The 25,038-nt window shown below is 43.0% G+C and overlaps 1 protein-coding gene across 1 annotated transcript in view; it reads right to left on the bottom strand.

Annotated features, from left to right (window-relative positions):
• Window positions 1–13,625: 13,625 nt before the first annotated feature.
• The window catches only part of pitpnab (phosphatidylinositol transfer protein, alpha b), a 74,741-nt gene continuing 63,328 nt past the window's right edge, over window positions 13,626–25,038 (bottom strand). Inside the window, exon 11 of the mRNA XM_060908148.1 lies at window positions 13,626–16,740. Within this exon, the coding sequence (XP_060764131.1) occupies window positions 16,693–16,740 (48 nt within the window). The 3' untranslated portion in view covers window positions 13,626–16,692. The remainder of the gene's footprint in view (window positions 16,741–25,038) is intronic.

A 25,038-nucleotide genomic window follows, 5' to 3' on the forward strand; every position in this document is an offset into this window, starting at 1 on the left:
ACCCTTTAGAATTTTCTATATTTCTGCATAAATATGACCTAAAACATCATCAGATTTTCATACAAGTCCTAAAAGTAGATAAAGAGAACCCAGTTAAACAAATGAGACAAAAATATGATACTTGCTCATTTATTTATTGAGGAAAATGATCCAATATTACATATCTGTGAGTGGCAAAAGTATGTGAACCTTTGCTTTCAGTATCTGGTGTGACCCCCTTGTGCAGCAATAACTGCAACTAAACATTTCCGGTAACTGTTGATCAGTCCTGCACACCGGCTTGGAGGAATTTTAGCCCGTTCCTCCATACAGAACAGCTTCAACTCTGGGATGTTGGAGGGTTTCCTTACATGAACTGCTCACTTCAGGTCCTTCCACAATATTTCGATTGGATTAAGGTCAGGACTTTGACTTGGCCATTCCAAAACTTTATTCTTCTTTAATCATTCTTTGGTAGAATGACTTGTGTGCTTAGGGTCATTCTTTAACCATTAGAACGACTTGTGTGCTTAGGGTCGTTGTCTTGCTGCATGACTCACCTTCTCTTGAGATTCAGTTCGTGGACAGATGTCCTGACATTTTCCTTTAGAATTCACTGGTATAATTCAGAATTCATTGTTCCATCAATGATGACAAGCATCCTGGCCCAGATGCAGCAAAACAGGCCCAAACCATGATACTACCACCCAGGGGCGCCGCTAGAAATCTTGGGCCCTATGAAAGATTACAATTTAGGGCCCCCCCGGTAAAATTTTCAAGCTTAAGCAACTGAATTTGAAGTCTGTTTTTGGCTGGCACTTCTACTTTACTATTCATGTGATCAGCTACCTAGCAAGTTTAGGTGATACAATTATTTGGTATATGAACATTTTAAATGCAGAACTGTCAGAATCAGACTGAATAGACTGTTGCCTTAAAATGAAAATTCCATGATATATATGGAAGATATATTTTTTTTCTTTTATGAGCAACTATTATTAGGCCACTCAGTAGCCTATGGAGTTCATTCAATCCAAATGTTTGTATTGAGAGAAATTGCATGCATCACTGTATCAGTATGGATTTATAACATTCTGTATGCACATTATGGATACTCCAGAGCCCTCCAGCAAACATCATCAATAATCAGGATTACAAAATGTATTCCTTTGTTTCCTCCATTTATTGACTTATTGTATGTGATCAAATGTATGCCTTGATGAATAACTACACTAGTTTTTTGATACAATTACATAGTGCACTGCAAGAAATCTAAGTGTTTTTGGTTTCTTTTAGGCATCACACATTTATTAGAAAACACAGCAAATGTTCAAATATTCAAGTTAAATACTTAGCAACAGTATCAATAAATCCACACATGAACAAAAGCAATGATATCTATGACCACAGCTAATGTGCAAAATATTAACGTTAAATACTTAACAATATCAACAAATCCACGCATGAACAATGGCAAAACATCTAGACTTAATTATACAATAAAGATACCTATGAAAAAAGGTGATTTTTTTTCACACACAGTGTGATATCCGGACTTCATAATTTATCACACCTGCTCCTGCTTAGCAACTTCTAGAATGTACAGCTCTGCTGCGCACATAGAAAAACTGACAGCTGCTCTAAGCTGCGCTAATAGCTCTGCGCATGCACGGAGCTACACATTTCATGTGTCCCGCTCCCAGAATCAGACTGTACCATTAGTAAAAAGGGTGGAGGGGTGAAATGACTATCATAAATAATTCAAGAAAAATGTTATAGCAAATAATAACCATGTATAATTTGCATATTTTAACAGATGAAATGAAATATTTTATTTCAAAAACTTACACAAGGCAATACTATTAAAATAATATTAATATCCCTCACAGGCCCCCCTGTCAGTGCCAGGCCCTTAGAATCATCCTAACTTTTCCCCCCCTAGCGGCGCCCCTGCTACCACCACCATGTTTCAAAGATGGGATAAGGTTTTTATGCTGGACTGCAGTGTTTTCCTTTCTCCAAACATAACGCTTCTCATTTAACCCTTGTACAACCCCGATTCCAAAAAAGTTGGGACAAAGTACAAATTGTAAATAAAAATGGAATGCAATGATGTGGAAGTTTCAAAATTCCATATTTTATTCAGAATAAAACATAGATGACATATCAAATGTTTAAACTGAGAAAATGTATCATTTAAAGAGAAAAATTAGATGATTTTAAATTTCATTACAACAACACATCTCAAAAAAATTGGCACAAGGCCATGTTTACCACTGTGAGACATCCCCTTTTCTCTTTACAACAGTCTGTAAATGTCTGGGGACTGAGGAGACAAGTTGCTCAAGTTTAGGGATAGGAATGTTAACCCATTCTTGTCTAATGTAAGATTCTAGTTGCTCAACTGTCTTCGGTCTTTTTTGTCGTATCTTCCGTTTTATGATGCGCCAAATGTTTTCGACGTATGGGTGAAAGATCTGGACTGCAGGCTGGCCAGTTCAGTACCCGGACCCTTCTTCTACACAGCCATGATGCTGTAATTGATGCAGTATGTGGTTTGGCATTGTCATGTTGGAAAATGCAAGGTCTTCCCTGAAAGAGACGTCATCTGGATGGGAGGATATGTTGCTCTAGAACCTGGATATACCTTTCAGCATTGATGGTGTCTTTCTAGATATGTAAGCTGCCCATGCCACACGCACTAATGCAACCCCATACCATCAGAGGTGCAGGCTTCTGAACTGAGTGCTGATAACAACTTGGGTCGTCCTTCTCCTCTTTAGTCCAAATGACACGGCATCCCTGATTTCCATAAAGAATTTCAAATTTTGATTCGTCTGACCACAGAACAGTTTTCCACTTTACCACAGTCCATTTTAAATGAGCCATGGCCCAGAGAAGACATCTGCGCTTCTGGATCATGTTTAGATACGGCTTCTTCTTTGAACTATAGAGTTTTAGCTGGCAATGGCGGATGGCACGGTGAATTGTGTTCACAGATAATGTTCTCTGGAAATATTCCTGAGCCCATTTTGTGATTTCCAATACAGAAGCATGCCTGTATGTGATGCAGTGCCGTCTAAGGGCCCGAAGATCATGGGCACCCAGTATGGTTTTCTGGCCTTGACCCTTACGCACAGAAATTCTTCCAGATTCTCTGAATCTTTTGATGATATTATGCACTGTAGATGATGATATGTTCAAACTCTTTGCAATTTCACACTGTCAAACTCCTTTCTGATATTGCTCCACTATTTGTCGGTGCAGAATTAGGGGGATTGGTGATCCTCTTCCCATCTTTACTTCTGAGAGCCGCTGCCACTCCAAGATGCTCTTTTTATACCCAGTCATGTTAATGACCTATTGCCAATTGACCTAATGAGTTTCAATTTGGTCCTCCAGCTGTTCCTTTTTTGTACCTTTAACTTTTCCAGCCTCTTATTGCCCCTGTCCCAACTTTTTTGAGATGTGTTGCTGTCATGAAATTTCAAATGAGCCAATATTTGGCATGAAATTTCAAAATGTCTCACTTTCGACATTTGATATGTTGTAGTAAAAATAATAATAATAATAATACATTTTATTTATATTGCCCTTTACATCCAAAGATCTCAAAGGGCTACAGGTTAAAAAGAGAAATTAGAGTCTAAAAAGAGAAACTACTAAAAAGAGAAACTACTAAAAAGAGAAGCTACTAAAAAGTGGGACTAAAAGTTTTATTAAAAAGAAATGTCTTTAAATGTCTTTTAAAACAGTCAGTGGACTGTGGTGCCCTCAGGGTGTCAGGGAGGGCATTCCACAGCCTAGGTGCAGCAGTGCAGAAGGCCCTGTCTCCCATTGTCCTCAGCCTGGTTCTAGGGATCTGAAGAGAGTTTGAGTGAGTACAGCGGAGGGAGCGTGGTGCGCTATGTGGGAGAAGAAGTTCTTTGAGGTGGGGGGGGCATGTCCATGGATACATTGGTGTGTGAGGAGGGAAACTTTGTATTGGATGCGGGCAGAGACAGGAAGCCAATGGAGTGAATGGAGGATAGGGGTGATGTGCTCGTATTTGTGCACTCTCATCAGGATCCTAGCTGCAGAGTTTTGGATGTATTGCAGCCTCTGCAGGCTCTTGCTAGGGATCCCAATGAGAAGTGCATTGCAGTAGTCCAGTCTGGAAGAGATAAAGGCATGGACTAGCTTTTCGGCATCTGAGAAGGAGAGAATGGGGCGGAGTTTGGAGATATTTCTGAGGTGGTAGAAGGAGGTCTTACAGAGGTGGTTTATGTGGGATTCAAAGGTAAGTTGGGGGTCCATTTTCACACCAAGATTGGTGACTACAGATGAGAGGGGAATGTTGGAGCCAGAGAAGTCAATGCTGAGTATAGGTGATGATTGAATCTGGTGAGGAGTGCCAACCAGGATGGCTTCAGTTTTGGCGCTATTGAGTTGGAGGAAATTTTGCCCCATCCATGCCTTAATCTCCTCCAGACAGATGGTGAGTTGGGACGGGGCTAGTTGTGATGAGGAGGGTGGAGTTGCATGTTTGACACTGACATAGAGCTGTATGTCATCAGCGTAGCAGTGGAATGAAAAACCATGATGACTGATGACCTGACCAAGGGGAATGAGGTAAAGGATGAAGAGAATAGGGCCCAGGACTGACCCTTGGGGAACACCACAGGTGACTGTGTGAGGGTTTGAGGTGGAGTGGCCCATGGAGATGTACTCTGTCCGGTTAGTGAGGTATGACTGAAACCAACTGAGCACAGTGCCAGAAATTCCGATGGTAAGGTTGAGTCTGTTTAGTAGGATGTTGTGATCAACTGTGTCAAATGCGGCGGATAGGTCCAGGAGGACGAGGAGAGATGGAGAACCAGCGTCAGATGACATCAGGAGATCATTTGTGACTCTTACAAGGGCAGTTTCTGTGCTGTGGGCGGAGTGAAAGCCGGATTGGAATTTTTCGTAGAGGTTGTTGAGTTTTAGATGGTTTTGAAGATAGGTGGCCACTGCTTTCTCAAGCACTTTAGATATGAAGGGGAGATTGGAAATAGGCCTATAATTTGAAAGGACCTCTGGGTCAAGAGTGGGCTTTTTAAGGAGTGGTTTGATAATGGCTCTTTTTAAAGCGGAGGGGACGAAACCAGCTTGGAGAGAGTGATTGATAACAGAAGTAATCAGTGGCTTGAGGGCAGTGCTATGGGTTTTTACCAGGGAGGATGGGACAGGGTCCAGAGCACAGGTGGAGGGTTTCATCTTCATGATGATGTGCTGCACTTCTTCTGACGTGACCAGGGGAAAGCAATGGAGGGGTTGGGTGATGGCACATATTAGGGGTGTAGTATCTGTAGAGGGACCAGGAAGGGAAGAACGGATGCGTGCAATTTTGGAGGTGAAAAAGTCCATGAGGAGATTGCACTGTTCTTCTGTTGCACCGGTAGATGGTGAAGATTTAGGCTTGAGAAGGTGGTTAACAGTGGAGAAGAGCTGTTTTGAGTTTCCAGGGCTATTTCTGATGACATCGGAGTAAAAAAATGACCTTGCCTCTTTGAGAGAAGTTGAATATTGCTGTTTGTGCTTCCGATATTCCTGCTTGTGTACAGTGAGGCCAGAGGCCTTGCAGCGCCGCTCAAGGACGCGCCCTGCTGCCTTCATTTTCCGAAGCTCGTCCGTAAACCAAGGAGCTGAGCGTGAGAAGGTAACTGTTCTGGTTTTGACGGGGGCATGCTGGTCCAGCAGGTTGCTCAGGTGGCTGTTATAGTAGTCAACTGCTTCGTCAGCGGATGAAAAATGTGAGGAGAGGTGCTGAAAGTCTGCTGCCAAGTGTTCGTGATTAATGTTTTTGAGATTTCTGAAGCGGATATTTCGTTTGGGATTTGAAAAACCAGATGAGGACTGCAAATCCAAAGAAATAACTTTGTGATCAGAGATGCCTAGGTCATACACCAGCAGATTGTCGAGAGGGGCAGAGTTTGTGATGACCAGGTCCAAGGTGTGCCCCCTGCTGTGCGTGGGGACATCAATGAGTTGCTTTAAATTAAAGCAGTCCAGTAATTGCAGAAATTCAGCAGCAAAACGACAGGAGGGAGTGTCAACATGAATGTTCATGTCACCAAGGATGACAACATCAGCAGCAGAGGTGCAAAAAGTAGTGAGGAGATTGGACATCTCGGGGATGAAGGAGGGGTTAGGTTTGGGTGGTCTGTAGACAAGGAGGAACAGCACAGGGGAAGGGGGCTTACATTTAAAAGCAAGACATTCAAATGAGGTAAGTGCAGGTAGTGGTTGTAGGGATAACTCCAGATCACTGCGATGGAAGACTGACAGGCCACCACAGGCCAGGCCAGGAGTCTATGTTCTATTGTGAATACAATATCAGTTTTTGAGATTTGTAAATTATGGCATTCCGTTTTTATTTACAATTTGTACTTTGTCCCAACTTTTTTGGAATCGGGGTTGTATGGTGTTCGGGTCTGTGGGACCCATTTTCATTTTTTTTAACCATATACAGTGGTGCTTGAAAGTTTGTGAACCCTTTAGAATTTTCTATATTTCTGCATAAATATGACCTAAAACATCATCAGATTTTCACACACATCCTAAAAGTAGATAAAGAGAACCCAGTTAAACAAATGAGACAAAAATATTATACTTGGTCATTTAGTTATTGAGGAAAATGATCCAATATTACATATCTGTGATTGGCAAAAGTATGTGAACCTCTAGGATTAGCAGTTAATTTGAAGGTGAAATTAGAGTCAGGTGTTTTCAATCAATGGGATGACAATCAGGTGTGAGTGGGCACCCTGTTTTATTTAAATAACAGGGATCTATCAAAGTCTGATCTTCACAACACATGTTTGTGGAAGTGTATCATGGCACGAACAAAGGAGATTTCTGAGGACCTCAGAAAAGCATTGCTAATGCTCATCAGGCTGGAAAAGGTTACAAAACCATCTCTAAAGAGTTTGGACTCCACCAATCCACAGTCAGACAGATTGTGTACAAATGGAGGAAATTCAAGACCATTGTTACCCTCCCCAGGAGTGGTCGACCAACAAAGATCACTCCAAGAGCAAGGTGTGTAATAGTCGGCGAGGTCACAAAGGACCCCAGGGTAAATTCTAAGCAACTGAAGGCCTCTCTCACATTGGCTAATGTTAATGTTCATGAGTCCACCATCAGGAGAACACTGAACAACAATGGTGTGCATGGCAGGGTTGCAAGGAGAAAGCCACTGCTTTCCAAAAAGAACATTGCTGCTCATCTGCAGTTTGCTAAAGATCATGTGAACAAGCCAAAAGGCTATTGGAAAAATGTTTTGTGGATGGATGAGACCAAATAAAACTTTTTGGTTTAAATGAGAAGTGTTATGTTTGGAGAAAGGAAAACACTGCATTCCAGCATAAGAACCTTATCCCATCTGTGAAACATGGTGGTGGTAGTATCATTGTTTGGGCCTGTTTTGCTGCATCTGGGCCAGGACGGCTTGCCATCATTGATGGAACAATGAATTCGGAATTATACCAGTGAATTCTAAAGGAAAATGTCAGGACATCTGTCCATGAACTGAATCTCAAGAGAAGGTGGGTCATGCAGCAAGACAACTACCCTAAGCACACAAGTCATTCTACCAAGCATGGTTAAAGAAGAATAAAGTTAATGTTTCAGAATGGCCAAGTCAAAGTCCTGACCTTAATCCAATCAAAATGTTGTGGAAGGACCTGAAGTGAGCAGTTCATGTGAGGAAACCCACCAACATCCCAGAGTTGAAGCTGTTCTGTACAGAGGAATGGGCTAAAATTCCTCCAAGCTGGTGTGCAGGACTGATCAACAGTTACCGGAAATGTTTAGTTGCAGTTATTGCTACACAAGGGGGTCACACCAGATACTGAAAGCAAAGGTTCACATACTTTTGTCACTCACAGATATGTAATATTGGATCATTTTCCTCAATAAATAAATGACCAAGTATCATATTTTTGTCTCATTTGTTTAACTGGGTTCTCTTTATCTACTTTTTGGACTTGTGTGAAAATCTGATGATGTTTTAGGTCATGTTTATGCAGAAATATAGAAAATTCTAAAGGGTTCACAAACTTTCAAGCACCGCTGTATACTGCGTGTAGGGTGGCACGGTGGTGTAGTGGTTAGGACTATCGCTTCACAGCAAGAAGGTTCTGAGTTTGAACACAGCGGCCAACAAGGGCCTTTCTGTGTGGAGTTTGCATGTTCTCCCTGTGTCTGCGTGGGTTTCCTCCCACAGTCCAAAGATATGCAGGTTAGGTTAATTGGGGGCACTAAAGTGAGTGTGAATGGTTGCTTGTGTCTCTGTGTGTGTCAGCCCTGCGATAAGCTGCAAACTTGTCCAGGATGTACCCTGTCTCTCGCCTGTGGTCAGCTGGGATAGGCTCCAGCTTGCCCCCCCACGACCCTGCACAGGAAAAGTGGTTACAGATATAACAAACAAACAATATACTGCTTGTATATTGCTTGTAATTGAGGTGAAGTAAACATCTGCTAAGTATTTAATGTAAAATTGTTTGATTGTGTTGAATTTAAAACACCAAAATGCAGCGGGTCTACCAGACCCACGAACACTGGCTGAGTAACAAAAATATGAATACCACACAAGGGTTAAACCAGAAAGTTCTATTTTGGTCTCATCCATCCACAAAACATTTTTCCAGTAGCCTTCTGGCTTGTCCACATGATCTTCAGCAAACTGCAGACGAGCAGCAATGTTCTTTTTGGAGAACAGTGGCTTTCTCCTTGCAACCCTGCCATGCACACCATTGTTGTTCAGTGTTCTCCTGATGGTGGACTCATGAACATTAACATTAGCCAATGTGAGAGAGGCCTTCAGTTGCTTAGAAGTTACCCTGGGGTCCTTTGTGACCTCACTGACTATTACACGCCTTGCGCTTGGAGTGATCTTTGTTGGTCGACCACTCCTGGGGAGGGTAACAATGGTCTTGAATTTCCTCCATTTGTACACAATCTATCTGACTGGATTGGTGGAGTCCAAACTCTTTAGAGATGGTTTTGTAACCTTTTCCAGCCTGATGAGCATTAGCAATGCTTTTCTGAGGTCCTCAGAAATCTCCTTTGTTCGTGCCATAATACACTTCCACAAACATGTGTTGTGAAGATCAGGCGTTATTCTTTAAATAAAACAGGGTGCCCACTCACACCTGATTGTCATCCCATTGGTTGAAAACACCTGACTCTAATTTCACTATCAAATTAACTGCTAATCCTAGAAGTTCACATACTTTTGCCACTCACAGATATGTAATATTGGATCATTTTCCTCAATAAATAAATGACCAAGTATAAAATTTTGTCTCATTTGTTTACCTGGGCTCTCTTTATCTACTTCTAGGACTTGTGTGAAAATCTGCTGTTGTTTTAGGTCATATTTATGCAGAAATGTAGAAAATTCTAAAGGGTTCACATACTTTCAAGCACCACTGTATGCATTGGTTGATTGGTAGCATTAGCACCGTTTTTGACTATAGTGACATTATCGTGATGCTTGAGGAAAAATGTATTTATCTCCTTAGGCTTGACAATATTCGCTGAAAAGAACTAGCATACCTGATGACACCTACCAAATTTAATTAATTTACATTTAAAAGGTGTATGAAGTGTAATAAAGGTTCTCTTTAAACTTGTAATGTTATTAAATGAGCCCAACTCATGTCACCATAGTGTCTTGCAGAACTGTGATTCCCATCAGCCCCTGCACATCACCTGACCACAACACTCACCATGTCACATGACAGTTTGCAACTGAATCACGTTGTACGCAACACTAGTATGCAAGTCATTTAAATCTTGCTTTGCAGTCATTGGGCACGGTGGTGTAGTGGTTAGCACTGTTACCTCATAACAAGAAGGTTGTGGGTTCAAGCCCAGTGGCTGACATGGGGAGTTTGCATGTTCTTCCTGTATCTGCATGGATTTCTTTCAAAGACATGCAGCTAGGTTAACTGGCTACTCTAAATTGGTCTGAATGAGTGTGTAGAAAGGAACTGGCCACCCTATTGCTGCAATTCTGGCCAAGTCAACCAAACATGGTTTGGCAGTGACAATGAGGAGAGTAGTTATTGTCTAGCTTTTATCATTTGTTGACTGTCATGTCAATGCCAGAATTGGCACCGGAGTATACTTCTAACCTATGCTTCCCAAGATGCACCATGGCATACAGGCGTGGCTGCTATGGACTGTGGCACCTATGCACCACATTCATTGCCATGTTCCCAGTCACCAAACTTCTGATTGAGTACACATGTTCCACATTACACCAAACTTATAAAAACAATCTCCAAACAGACTCTTTGCAAAGTATAACCAAGCCTTGTGTATTGTTATTGCTGCTCTGGATTTGATCTCATCTTGTTCCTGTTTTTTTTGTTTGTTTTTTTTTTTGGGGGGGGGTATATTGCACAAGTATTGTTGTTTGCCGAATGCCTAAATTTGTGCCTCTCTATTGACCATGACTTTGAATCAGGTTTTGGAGTTGTTTGATTGCTGCTGTGAATAAACTGCTAAATTTAATTTGCATCCACCTCCAGACTTCACCTGACACCTATTGATTGTCACCCAATTCATGTCTTGTTCATGACATGTTCATTCTCAAACTTTGCTTTGCTACTCCACATTTTGTTTCATGGTCTTGGTATTTCATGTATTTTCATATATAATAAATCTACTCCTGCACTTGCATCCACCTACTCATCCACTTCCTGACACAGAACCAAATGTTCCACTTCAGAACAGCACCATGTTCTGGTCTACTCAGATGAAACAGTCAGTGCGTTTACATGCACATAGAGAAAATCGAATTTCTGCCGTTGCTCGACTGAAATCAAAGTTCTAAATGGCATGGAAACACCTTAGCTAGGCTGAAATTGAACCGAACTTGATTCCTCGCAATCGAGCTACACGACCTAGATTATGCGATTTTTGCCGAGCTACTTAGTGCATGTATACCCTATCGAGATATGTAGTCGAGCTGCTTACTTCAGCACTGCCCCTTCCGGAAGTGACGAGTGACGAGACCACAAGCGGGAAACACAACAGCCTCGGTCAAAAAAAAAAAAAAAAACAGCCTCGGTCGGCATGACACATCACCTTAGCCGCCACTTTATTAGGAACACTTGTGTCTGGGCATGTACGCACCCATTTCCAATTAGTTGGTAAGTTATTAGCATGTTAGCAGGCTAACAGTTCATATGTTCACCATTACAGATCAACTTCAACTTAGTGGCCATTTTATTAGGAACACTTCTGTTCGTACATACAAACTACAAACACTCTTCTTGTGAACACGGAACTGATAACTTTGTTTATACTCTTGACAGTGTTGCCAGATTGGGCGGTTTTAAGTGCATTTTGGCGGGTTTTGAACATATTTTGGGCTGGAAAACGTCAGCAGTATCTGGCAACACTGCTCTTGAATAGCTCTTCTTCATGACGACAACCGGAAGTGTACCAACATGATGGGGCGTGTAGCGCCACCTGTGGCTCGGGTGCACAATGTACCTCACACAATAGCTCGATTTCCTTGTGTGCATATAGGATTGGATTTCTCTGGCACCCCTGCTGGGACCCTTAGCTCGATTACCGACAGCAGCTCGATTTGGACGTCCAAATCGAGCTGCTATCGGTAATCGAGCAAAGGGTCCCAGCAGGGGTGCCAGAGAAATCCAATCCTACATGCACACAAGGAAATCGAGCTATTGTGTGAGGTACATTGTGCACCCGAGCCACAGGTGGTGCTACACGCCCCATCGTGTTGGTACACTTCCGGTTGTCGTCATGAAGAAGAGCTATTCAAGAGTATAAACAAAGTTATCAGTTCTGTGTTCACAAGAAGAGTGTTTGTAGTTTGTATGTACGAACAGAAGTGTTCCTAATAAAGTGGGCGGCTAAGGTGAAGTGTCATGCCGACCGAGGCTGGTTTTTTTTTTTCCGACCGAGGCTGTTGTGTTTACCACTTGTGGTCTCGTCACTCGTCACTTCCAGAAGGGGCAGTGCTGAAGTAAGTAGCTGGACTACGTAGCTCGATAGGGTATACATGCATTAAGTAGCTCGGCAAAAATCGCATAATCTAGGTCGTGTAGCTCGATTATGAGAAATCAAGTTCGGTTCAATTTCAGCCTAGCTAAGGTGTTCCCATGCCATTTAGAACTTCAATTTCAGTCGAGCAACGGCAGAAATTCGATTTTCTCTATGTGCATGTAAATGCACTGACTGTAACATTCATACTGTAACATCAGGCAGAATGGAAAAACAAGAGTGAATGGTTCTCTTTGGTGATGGTGATGTTGATGAACGTTGAAGCCTTCTCTGTCCCCGGTCATTTTATGTGGTCATTGAGGTAGTACAATTGGATACTCATCAGCATTCCAGCAAGAGTTTGACATCAACTTTAGCATATTTACAATTTTACAGTTGTTTATCTTAAAATATATTATTCAGTAACTCAGTAATTGTTGTGAAACTAATAGGAAAGGTACCTAAAGCTTTAGATTAAAGCCTTTCATGACCTTATCTTTCCTATTTAATTGATTTTCATCAGTTTTGCACTCCTGAATAACAACCTTCGTTATGCGGATGACATTGTTCCGATTACTACATCACTAGAACAGCTGCAGCAACTGATAGGTAAGGTTGACACAGTCAAGAGAATATTCCCTCAAGATCAACGCCACCAAAACAAAAACCATGGCAGTGACCCAAGAGGTAGAAGCGATCAACATCTACTGCAATGGTGTGCTACTTGAGCAAGTCAGCTCGTTCAAGTATCTTGGGGCATATATCTACCAGGACACGAAGTGCAGCAAGGAAATCCATCGTCGGCTTGGCAAAGCTAGAACAACCATCAAAGCTTTAGCCAAACTCTGAAAGACAGCGCCCTCAGTAAATCCCTGAAGGTCAAACTTCTTGAAACACTCGTTTGGCCCATCGCAACCTATGTTGCCGAAAGTTGGACCTTCAGGAAAGATGATATGAAGTGCATCGAGGCATTCAAGTTGTTTGGATACCACAGGATTTTAAGGGTTGGCTAGGTAGAACATATAACTGATGAATCTATTCTGTAGGAACTGAACACCCAAAGGAAACTCCTGCCTGCTATCGGCAAATGTAGGCTAGCCTATTTTGGCCACATAACAAGAGCTGGAGGTCTAACATGTACTAACCTAGAGGGCCAAATGGAGGGGACTAGATCAAGAGGTCAGCCTAGGAGGAAATGCATGGATGACATTCAAGACTGGACGGACCTGACCAGTGCCGTGTGCTCTGCCTTGGCATAAGGCAGGTAGGATTGGAGGAGTACATGTGCGTCTCCCAGGATTGCCAACCCTCAAACATGAGGATGGCCAGAGAGAGAGAGAGACTCCTGAATAAAACACTCAAGTACTCTGACACTGAATTCCTTGTTGTCCCCAAGTTCAGATTGTCCATAATGGGGGGAAAAATCAGTGACATCATCAAGATCATGAAGTTAACAAGAGTATATAAAATGGAACAAACTGAATTGTGTTGAAATTCACAATCATTAAAATTCAGGACTACCACATTTTCTTTTTTTTCCATATTTATTTTATTCACATCTCCATGTAGTTCAGAAGATAAAATGACAAAAGGCACAAATTCACAGTAAAAGAAACTAAAACAGATGACAAGAAAGGGAGCAACATTGAACAAAAACATTTTAAAAATGAACTATTTCTAGTTCTGAAATAACTGATTTGTAAACCTGACGCCAAAACGAGAACTGTAATAACATCATAGCTATATGATAATCTGTTTGTACAGCGATCTGCTTCCTGTACAGGTGAGGAATCAGATCATTTGATATTCTGCTTTTAAGCCACTTCTTATTCAGACACTCCTTTTTATTACAAATGTCCTGGATAGAAGCTGCCCTGTACTGATCAAAGACCAGTTTCTCTCACTTGAATCTCATCTCATCTCATCTCATTATCTGTAGCCACTTTATCCTGTTCTACAGGGTCGCAGGCAAGCTGGAGCCTATCCCAGCTGACTACGGGCGAAAGGCGGGGTACACCCTGGACAAGTCGCCAGGTCATCACAGGGCTGACATATAGACACAGACAACCATTCACACTCACATTCACACCTACTGTCAATTTAGATTCACAAGTTAACCTAACCTGCATGTCTTTGGACTGTGGGGGAAACCAGAGCACCCGGAGGAAACCCAGCCGGACACAGGGAGAACATGCAAACTCCGCACAGAAAGGCCCTCGCCGGCCATGGGGCTCAAACCCAGACCTTCTTGCTGTGAGGTGACAGCACTAACCACTACACCACCGTGCCGCCCCGCTCACTTGAATCACTCTTTTTAAAGTATAACGAAGAAATGGCAAAACTGCTCTGAGATCAGTAAAAAGTGGTGGTGACATCTCTGAAAGACCTCACCTGTTAGAATAGGCAGCAGCAAAGCTCGAAGACTGATAACATACTGCACGTACGACAAAAATAGGGAACAAAAATATATATTTTTCAACACTATCCTGCCAAAGAGGTCGTGTCTGAGAACACTGAGAGGCCATTATATTAACAATTTATTCAATTCTATGATTTCAAGAGCAGAACAGAATGGTTCAGTACTGATTCTCATTCTAGCTGTTCATCCTGAAAAAAAAAAAAACAGTACTGAACAGCATTCAGCTGTGCAAAGAGCAAATCAGTGTGTTTACTGCAATTCAGATTGACTTTGATGGCGCTACAGCAGCATTAGGGTTTTTCCTTAAAATACACCATCCTGCAACCACAGTATGCAAGGTTAAGACGAGTGCTGATGGCTTGGCAGGACAGTCTGACATATATGTATGTGTGTGTCTATTCATCTACATGTATTTATATACTATGTACAATTCAATACATACATCCAAACAGCTCCACGATAGGGTTCTTCAGGCTGACGCAGTGATAGAGTATTGCTAATGGTATTTTACAGCGTTGAATGTGAAACTCAGCTACATGGATGAGAGTGTGACTCTCAGTCCATCCATATCTTAAACATCCCTCAAACACTGATAACATAAGTTCTCATACACACACACACACACACACTGTTATATATAGAAAATGCAGTCAGACAAACATACTCAAATTAATCCTTGTTTCCTGAATCCACTCGAGTGCTGACCCTTAGCAATATCCTGGGAACAGCATAACTTAATCACTTAAAGACACAGAGATGTGTTTTACAGATGTTAATGTGAGAATTATTGCTAAAACCTGGATAAAAGTTTCCTTTTATCAGTTAGAAGTGTGAGAATGAGCCAAATGCAGACAACAAACCTTTGCTATCTTTAACAGAGTCTTCCACCTTCTCAGAGTAATTTAGTATACAGCAATGAAAAGGCAGAAATGAAAAAAATACACAAACAGATGTTTTCCCTGTGTGCTGTTAAAGTCTGGCATGCTTTGCTGATCTGTGGAGTCGTCTCAACAAGAAATAGCTGGACACTAGATGCTTGAGTCATGTACAGTGGAGCATAAAATTTGCATGCACACACAGACACATACACGTATTTTACTCGTTTCTGTAACCCTCTTGTGCCCCCTCTTACATACTGACAAAGGGGGAAAAAAGGAAATAGAGGACTTAATGACGACAGAAATGGAGCACAGGAGCATGACCCAGCACAAATTATGTATACAGCAGACAAAACAAGGTTGTGAAACATCCTGAATGATCCATAGAGAAGGAGAAGCACAAGATACTGATCAAAAGTTGCTCTGTGAGAGAAAAGGATGTGCTAGTAAACTCGTATGGACTTCTGAAGCTCAAGAAGGCACAGATCAATCAGTGCAATGTTCTTATTTTACTGACTATCTTTGCCTTATGATGAATAATAAGTTATTTAATATAGTAGTCTGACACCCTGTCTCAACCTCTGAATACACAAATGAGCACCTGTCATTCTGGAGGCCCGCTTTTCAAATGAGCTCTCGCTTCAGTGGGGAAGATGAGATGAAGATAATAAGATTGAAAATGAACAATAAGGACAATCACAAGAGGGTCAAAACAGAACACTGAGGAGAGTCAGCTTGGTCCGCAAAACACATCTAAGATTCGCTACTAAGAGTAATTACCGGAAAAACTGCTTATACAGCTCTGAGAATAATTCACCTCTTAATACGTAGGGAATATATACAGAACCACCATCTGATCTGGACATATGAATTATCTTCTCGTAAATGTCTCTCTGTGGTGTGTCAGTTATGTCAATTTTCATGATGGTGCATGGGAAATGATTATTTTGTTATTTATAAGTGCTATTTATCTTGTGTGTGTCTATTATCAGCCTGGTCAGAGGAGCAGAATTTGTATTTTCATTTATGAATTATCATCCACCTTGTTTGAAAATTGATGCAGCTGGTGTCTAGTATTACATAAGTGAGTGATAAAGAGAAATAATGAGAGGGATTGTAACTTAGATTATATTATTTATCAAGAAGTAGGAGGTGAAAGAGAGGATAAGGAATTTAAAAACTCACAACTGTGTAACATGAGGCCAGTAATTAAGTAGAATTAAGTCATTTATGATGTATATTTCGAGGGAACTTTTCCTAACAAATGGCGATAGGGGAAGGTTATAATTTCACAATACGGCCATACAGCCGGCACCTCTGTTACACACTGATATAAACAGCAGCACTCTCCATCTATATACAGGAGATTCAGTCTTCGAGAGCCACCATCCCTTTTACAGGGTCCTTCACTCTCATCTGAGAAAGGGAACAACAGAAAGAAAGAGAAAGTTTGTTATTCTTCTTTTTAGTAACTTCATCTATAAGTAATTGGTAAAGCGAGCTGGGATTTTTTTTCTTACTCAAAATCCACATCGTTTCTACTCATAGTGTTCCCAATATGCTTGCAACATTAATGACAAGTATGAAGAGAGATGAAGAGAAAACAAGAGATATTGTGAAACAGCATATTCAAGTATACAACTTGAAGTTTACCCATTTACTGAAAAAAGCACCACTTAGTACACACTTAGTATAATATAAACTTAACAGTTATTCCACGAAATCAAGTCGTACATGAGCTGATAGCCGATAAGGCGCATAGCACTGAGTTGGCTATAAGCCATGTACTATGAGATTGAGTGGAATAACTGTTTTATTCTATCCACAGTCACTGGATTTTGAGAAAGAGAGCATTTTTATTTTTTGCAAATTTGATAAATAAAAACTTACTACAAAACGTCTGACCAAAATCATGTCCGCTTAAAATGCAAACAAACCAGCAAAATGATGGGAGTAATTTGTGAAAAATGCAATAATAATAATTCTTGAAAAATAAAAAAAAAAGATACGTTCTTACCATCAAATACTTTTACTCCATATTTTGTTGCTTTTTTCTTTTGTATTTTTGGGGGGTTTTGTTTTCAAGTAGAGTTTTTATATCATCCTTGGTTGGTTCAGCAACATGCGCCACCATTTTGTTTTTTTTCTACTTATGGTATATGAGCTGATAGCCTTGTAGTAGAATAGCTAATTAGAGCATGCAATTGCTCATATCCAGTGAATGTGGATAGAATAATTACATATATACAGGCAATGCATAAACTAATCAACCAAAACATCCACTCATGACAGTTGTGGGGAGATGACTAGTCAGGGATGGTGGAAAAAAGGTCAAAGCTAGACTGCTTTTCGAGTTCATAAAATTGGTGAAATTTAGTTCCCTCTGAAATTTGGTCATTGTAATATATGTTTATTTCTGTAATATCTTAAAAAAGGGGGCGGCACGGTGGTGTAGTGGTTAGCACTGTCGCCTTACAGCAAGAAGGTCTGGGTTCGAGCCCCGTGGCCGGTGAGGGCCTTTCTGTGTGGAGTTTGCATGTTCTCCCCGTGTCCGCGTGGGTTTCCTCCGGGTGCTCCGGTTTCCCCCACAGTCCAAAGACATGCAGGTTAGGTTAACTGGTGACTCTAAATTGACTGTAGGTGTGAATGTGAGTGTGAATGGTTGTCTGTGTCTATGTGTCAGCCCTGTGATGACCTGGCGACTTGTCCAGGGTGTACCCCGCCTTTCGCCCGTAGTCAGCTGGGATAGGCTCCAGCTTGCCTGCGACCCTGGAGAACAGGATAAAGCGGCTAGAGATAATGAGATGAGATGAGATCTTAAAAAAAGGCCATTCTGTGACTGGGAAGCTATTTCATTTGAGGGGATTCCCTAGCAAATAATGTGCATGAAATCACTCGCTTCGCACAGTCAAGCTGACAGAGGAAGTCCGTGTGCGCATGAGCAGATTACCATCTACAGGTTTACTTTTGACCGTGCACTGACAGTTACATCATTCTGTCACTAAACAAACAGCTGATCACACTGAGGTGCTCGCTGACCACCGATATTTATTAGTTTGGTCCTCTGTTTCCTTTCCTTTGCAACATAACATCTTTTCTTCTCCCTTTCCGTTACTGTAGTCGGTCTTTCGTTTGCACACTCACGTCCTCCATTTTTCTCTCCTGTTTCAAATTTGTATCCCACAATACCTTGCACGAATGGGGAAAGTCCACCACGTGATGCATAATGTAGTGTCTTGAATGGGATCATGGTGAAGCAGGAAAAAAATAGCGGAGAATTCAGGGTCACGTGGCCCTAAATTCATTAATTGTTCTATTTGAAGTATGTGATTCGAATTCAGTAGTTTTCGATTCACTAAACAAAAAAATACCTGGGTGTCAGGGAAAATTATTTTTATGACCTACACTTCAAAAATCTGAACAGCAGTTATTAGACTGAAAATATTTTATACTAGATAAAGCCTATTCAAAAGGCAAATGCATAAGATGCTTTGAAAAGTTTTTTTCTTTTTTTTCTTTTGCTTTCATGGACCATTAACAATTTGACATCACTTTGCGTGAAGTGCAGAGGTGTGCACAAGGCTGTTTTTTCATCCCACTCTTGTCCACTCCTGGACAAGTTCGTCCCCATTTATTTTTTGTTCTCCTTTTTAAAGCGAAATAAAATGTAAATAAAATCCTTGCACTCTGGCAGAGTGAATTTTATTGTGACCAGTGCTGTGTGAAAGAGCACTTTTGGAGCCGTGGGTTGCATATTACTGTCTAATCCCACTCAGCTAGTTTCGAGTCAGAGCAGCACCGCATGCCAGCTTATTTTCGTATGCAAAGTTGAATATGATGGACAAACATCACAGACGCTCCTTCTGGCAGACCTTTTATCCACCTATCATTAAGCTATAAGGAACATCTGCCTTTCATGCTCTCACAACATTTTTCACATTTATTACATCAGTTTATTTTGTTATTCACAGTGTGGCCTGAAAAAAAAAGCAGTGAAGCTGGAAATGTATAGTTCCAGTCAAAAGTTTGGTTTTCTTTATTTTTCTTAATTAAAAGACATTTCATGTCTTTAAGTAATAATGGAGGGGCGGCACGGTGGTGTAGTGGTTAGTGCTGTCGCCTCACAGCAAGAAGGTCCGGGTTCAAGCCCCGTGGGCGGTGAGGGCCTTTCTGTGCGGAGTTTGCATGTTCTCCCTGTGTTCGCGTGGGTTTCCTCCGGGTGCTCCGGTTTCCCCCACAGTCCAAAGACATGCAGGTTAGGTTAACTGGTGACTCTAAATTGACCGTAGGTGTGAATGTGAGTGTGAATGGTTGTCTGTGTCTATGTGTCAGCCCTGTGATGACCTGGCGACTTGTCCAGGGTGTACCCCGCCTTTCGCCCGTAGGCAGCTGGGATAGGCTCCAGCTTGCCTGCGACCCTGTAGAACAGGATAAAGCGGCTAGAGATGAGATGAGAAGTAATAATGGATGTCATTTCACTTTACTCAGTTGAGCAGCTCATGACATAATATGTATTACTACAGTTGTGGGATAGGGCTCCTCCCCCGCACTGCTACATTGCCATGGTGGGGAGGCTTGAGTGCCTCAAGCAGCCTGTGGGCTATACCGGCGGGGGTCAAATATAGGCCTCCGGCAGGTTCAACCATGCCGGGCAGGTTACAGGTGAGAGGTCAGACGAAAGGCAGTACCCCCCCATACCCCGCATTTCCCCCGTACCCCCTACCCCTTTCACCCCTTTACCCTTACCTCCTACCCTTACCCCCCCCCAGAGCAAGTGCTTGGGTGTCAGCGCAGCGGTCGACTATTACCGCAGACACTCTGCAACCCCCTGGCAAGCCAGTCGTCTCAGTTTTCCCTGCCACTGGAGCACTTGCCAGGGTGGCCAAGCCAGTGGATTGGGCCCGTATGCCCCCTCTACACTTAAAACTTCCCAAGCACATGCTTCACTCCTATTGTCAGTGTGTCACAGAAGTATCTCTACAAGTCCCACGGTGACAGGGACGGAGTGACAGGAGCAGGTGAGGATGCCACTGGAAGCTCCCAGTTCCTACCCTGCACATGCAGCGGCTTCGGTGATGATGGTCGTTGGCTGGCTGGGAGAGGAGCGACAGCCTCCAAAGGCAGCGCCCGAAGTGTCTGGGCAGCCCTTTTTCAGGGTCCACACTGCCCACCCCAAAGCTGGGGGAGGGCCTAGAAAAGGTGGCCTAAACATTGTTCGCTCCAACAAACCATAGGCAGGCAGCCGTACCTGCCATGGCGTCTCACTTTTGCGGCCGAAACAACCAAAAGAGAATAAACTTAACCCTTGCAAGTTGGAATGTCAGAACACTATTGGACACAGACCAATCTGAATGCCCTGAGAGACGCACTGCACTGATTGCAGCCGAGCTTGGCAGATACAACATTGATATAGCTGCACTCTCTGAGACACGCCTAGCAGAGGAGAACTCGCTGGTAGAAGAAGGTGAAGGTTACACCTTCTTTTGGAAAGGCCTCCCTGAAGGTGAAAGAAGGCTGTATGGAGTGGGCTTTGCAATATGGACAGAGCGCCTAAAAGCTGCAAAGGAAGACCCACAAGGAATTAGTGAGAGGATAATGACATGGCGCATCCCACTACAGAACAATCGGCACTTGTCAATCATCAGCACATACACACCCACACTCGTTGCCAGCGAAGCTGACAAAGATCAATTCTACGAGTCCTTAAACTCAGCTGTAAGAGCAGTTCCACATGCAGACAAACTGGCCATACTTTGGGACTTCAACGCCCACGTTGGCAACAGTCACCATCTGTGGCAGGGAGGACTGGGAGTCCACGGAGTAGGCAAGTGCAACGACAATGGGTTGCGTCTCCTCTCCTTCTGCGCTGAGCACGCCCTTGTGATTACAAACACGTTGTTTCAGCTGCGTACAATGCACAAGACCACTTGGATGCACCCCAGGTCAAAGAGATGGCACATGCTGGACTACGTCCTAGTCCGACAATGTGACCGGAAAGACATTAAAATCACACGAGTAATGAGAGGAGCACAAGGATGGACTGACCACAGAATGATACGCACAAAACTTGGACTAAACATCAAGAAACATATACGCAAGAAGGCACATGCTGGAAAACAACATAAAGGCCTTAGAAGACAGTGGCAAAAGAGAAGAACTGCAAATGGCATTGGCCAGCCGTCTTACCCAAGTGCTGGAAGACACATCCTTCGACACAGAGCTGCTGAAAACTGCCTGGGATGCAGTGGCCAGCACCCTCAACACCACCTCATGCCAAGTACTCGGCACCACTACTAGACGGAATAGAGACTGGTTTGATGGATAAAGGGAGGACATACATATCCTCCTAATGGAGCAATACACCACTCACACCACCGTCCTCAGGAACCCATCTCCAGCCAACAGAGCCAGGCTAGCTGAAGTACGGTCCCACGTACAGCGAGAAATAAGGAAAATGAAAAACAAATGGTGGACCCGCCTTGCCACAGAAATACAGGGCTACGCGGACAAAGGCAACCAGCAACAATTCTACTGTGCTCTCAAGGCTGCATATGGGCTGAGACGAGGCACACACTTCCCTGTCTGAAGCGCAGATGGAACAACTCTCATAACCGAGAAATCCGCCATCCTGGCCCGCTGGGCAGAACACTACAGACAACTCCTAAACAGACACACAGAAGTCGATGACAGTGTCCTGGAAGATGTCCCAAAGCTTCCAGTAATGGAAAGCCTAGATGATCTTCCTACACTTGAAGAGGTGCGATCATCAGTGAACTCCCTCAAAAACAACAAGGCAGCAGGTCCTGATGAGGTACCTGGTGAAATTCTTCAGTACGGTGACGAAGCAGTTGCTCACTGTCTACACTCCTTCGTTGTTGCTTGCTGGACCTCAGGTTGTGTCCCACAGCAATGGAAAGATGCAGACCTTGTCAGTATCTACAAGAAGAAGGGAGACAGAGCAACCTGTAGCAACAGTCATGGCATTTCACTCTTGTCGAGTGCGGGCAAAGTGCTCACAAGGATCATGCTTCTGAGACTCATCAAGGTCGTGGCAGAAGAGGTCCTCCCTGAAAGTCAGTGTGGCTTCAGAAAGGATCGCAGCACCGTCGACATGATCTTCGTACTCAGACAGGTACAGGAGAAGTGCAGGAAGCAGCACCAAGATCTCTACATAGTCTTTATCGACTTAACCAAGGCATTTGACACAGTGAACAGGCCACTACTGTGGGAAGTGCTCAAGAGATTTGGCTGCCCTGACAAGTTCCTGACAGTTCTCAAAGGTCTGCATGAAGGAGCCATGGTAAGGGTCATGGGCAGTGGGAGCAAGTCTGACCCCTTCCAAGTCTGCACAGGTGTTAGACAAGGGTGTGTTATCACTCCAGTGATCTTCAACCTGTTCCTCGCCGCTGTGATGCTGGCAGCTAAGCAGTGGATTAAGCCGGAGGACTGTATCTCTCTCACATGCCAGCTGGATGGCAACCTGTTCAACCTGCGCAGGCTGAAAGCTCACACGAGGGTCACACATGAGGACATACTGGAGTTACAATACGCAGATGCTGCTGCCGTTGCCGGCCCCACAGCCACAGGGCTTCAGAGAAACCTAAACACACTGGACAACACTTACACACGAGCTGGTCTTCTCATTAACTGCGACAAGACCGAAGCTATGGATCAGGGTCAGCCAGGCACAGAGCCTGCCACATTCTCCATCAAAGACACAGTGTTAAAGAACGTTCCAGTATTTACCTACTTAGGATCAGTGCTCAGCATCACAGGTGACATCACAGATGAGGTGCAGAGGCGCATCGGCCTTGCCTCCTCATCCTTTGGGAAACTTGCGGGCAGGGTATTCCTCAAGAAAGACCTTACAATCAAAACAAAAGTCACAGTGTACAGAGTCATCTGCCTGTCAATCCTGCTATATGCTAGCGAGACCTGGACATCATACAGGCAGCACATCCGCATGCTCGAGCAGTTCCACACGAGATGTCTCCAAAGAATATTTGAATTAAAGTGGTGGCACAAGGTTCCACATGCCGAGATTCGCCACAGGGCTGACATCAAGCCACTGGAAACACTGCTCCTCCAGAGGCAGCTCAGATGGGTTGGCCACATCATTCGCATGCCCAGCAACTGCCTGCCGAGACACATGCTGTATGGGGAACTCTCCAATGGCAAACGAACTGTTGGAGGGCAACACAAATGCTTCAAGGACAACCTGAAGGCAAACCTTAAAAAATGTGGCATGCAGCCTCAGCGCCTAGAGGAAATTACTGCGAACAGAAGCAGGTGGCATCAGGAATGCGCTGCAGGAACTGCCACATTTACATCCGGCTACAATCAGCAGCGCAAGGAGAGAAGAAGACGGCGACATCAGCCCCCGAATAGCATAGGTGAACACACATGCGGCATCTGCGGACGGACATGCAAATCAAGAATTGGTCTAATCAGCCACAGCAGGACACATGCGGACACACAGGAGTGACGTCATCGTTGGCAACGACAGACTGCCTTAAGCAAGCAAAGGAATAGGGCTATTTACTGTATTGTTGTTATTATTTACTATTTAGTGTTTGATCTCAAACACATTAAGAAGGCAAGAAATTGCACTAATTAACTTTTGATGAGGCACCTGTTAATTGAAACGCATTCTAGGTTACTACCTCATGAAGCTGCTTAAGATAATGCCAATAGTGCGCAAAGCATCATCAAGGTACCTGTAAATGGTGGCTACTGTGAAGAATCTAAAATATGAAACTTTTAACACTTTTTTGTCTCATCTCATCTCATTATCTCTAGCCGCTTTATCCTGTTCTACAGGGTCGCAGGCAAGCTGGAGCCTATCCCAGCTGACTACGGGTGAAAGGCGGGGTACACCCTGGACAAGTCGCCAGGTCATCACAGGGCTGACACATAGACAACCATTCACACTCACACCTACAGTCAATTTAGAGTCACCAGTTAACCTAACCTGCATGTCTTTGGACTGTGGGGGAAACCGGAGCACCCGGAGGAAACCCATGCGGACACAGGGAGAACATGCAAACTCCGCACAGAAAGGCCCTCGCCGGCCACGGGGCTCGAACCCAGACCTTCTTGCTGTGAGGCGACAGTGCTAACCACTATACCACCGTGTCACCCACACTTTTTTGTTTACCACATAATTCCATATATGTTCCAAATGTTATTTCATAGTTTTGATGTTTTCAGTATTGTTCTACAATGTAGAAAACAGTCAAAATACAGAAAAACCTATGAATGAGTAGGGGTGTCCAAACTTTTGTCTGGTACTGTAATTTGTAGCCTGTGTATGGCTCTTAACCCCTTTGGACACAAGGAAAAATGCTATGGAACTTCATGCTATAGAACTTCATGTGTACAACTGTACACATTATGTCCGAAGGCGTTAAGTACGGAAGAGCGATAGTTCCACTAAGAAATACATATATATTTTTTTATTTCTGAGAAAAAAAACTCAATTTTCGAGATTAAAGTCAGAAATTTCGAGAAAAAAATCAAAAATTGAGAAACAATCTCAACTTTTGAGAAAAAAAGTAAAAAATTGAGAAAAAAGTCTAAATTTTTGCGGAAAAAAGTCGAAAATTGAGAAAAAAGTTGAAATTTAAGAAAAAAGTCAAAATTTGTCAAAAGTTTTGAGAAAATTAACTCGAAATTTTCGAGAAAAAAGTCACAAATTTAGGCTACCAGGAAGTA

Source organism: Neoarius graeffei, chromosome 25 (assembly GCF_027579695.1).
Source record: "Neoarius graeffei isolate fNeoGra1 chromosome 25, fNeoGra1.pri, whole genome shotgun sequence".
In the NCBI taxonomy this organism is placed as follows: Eukaryota; Metazoa; Chordata; class Actinopteri; order Siluriformes; family Ariidae; genus Neoarius; species Neoarius graeffei.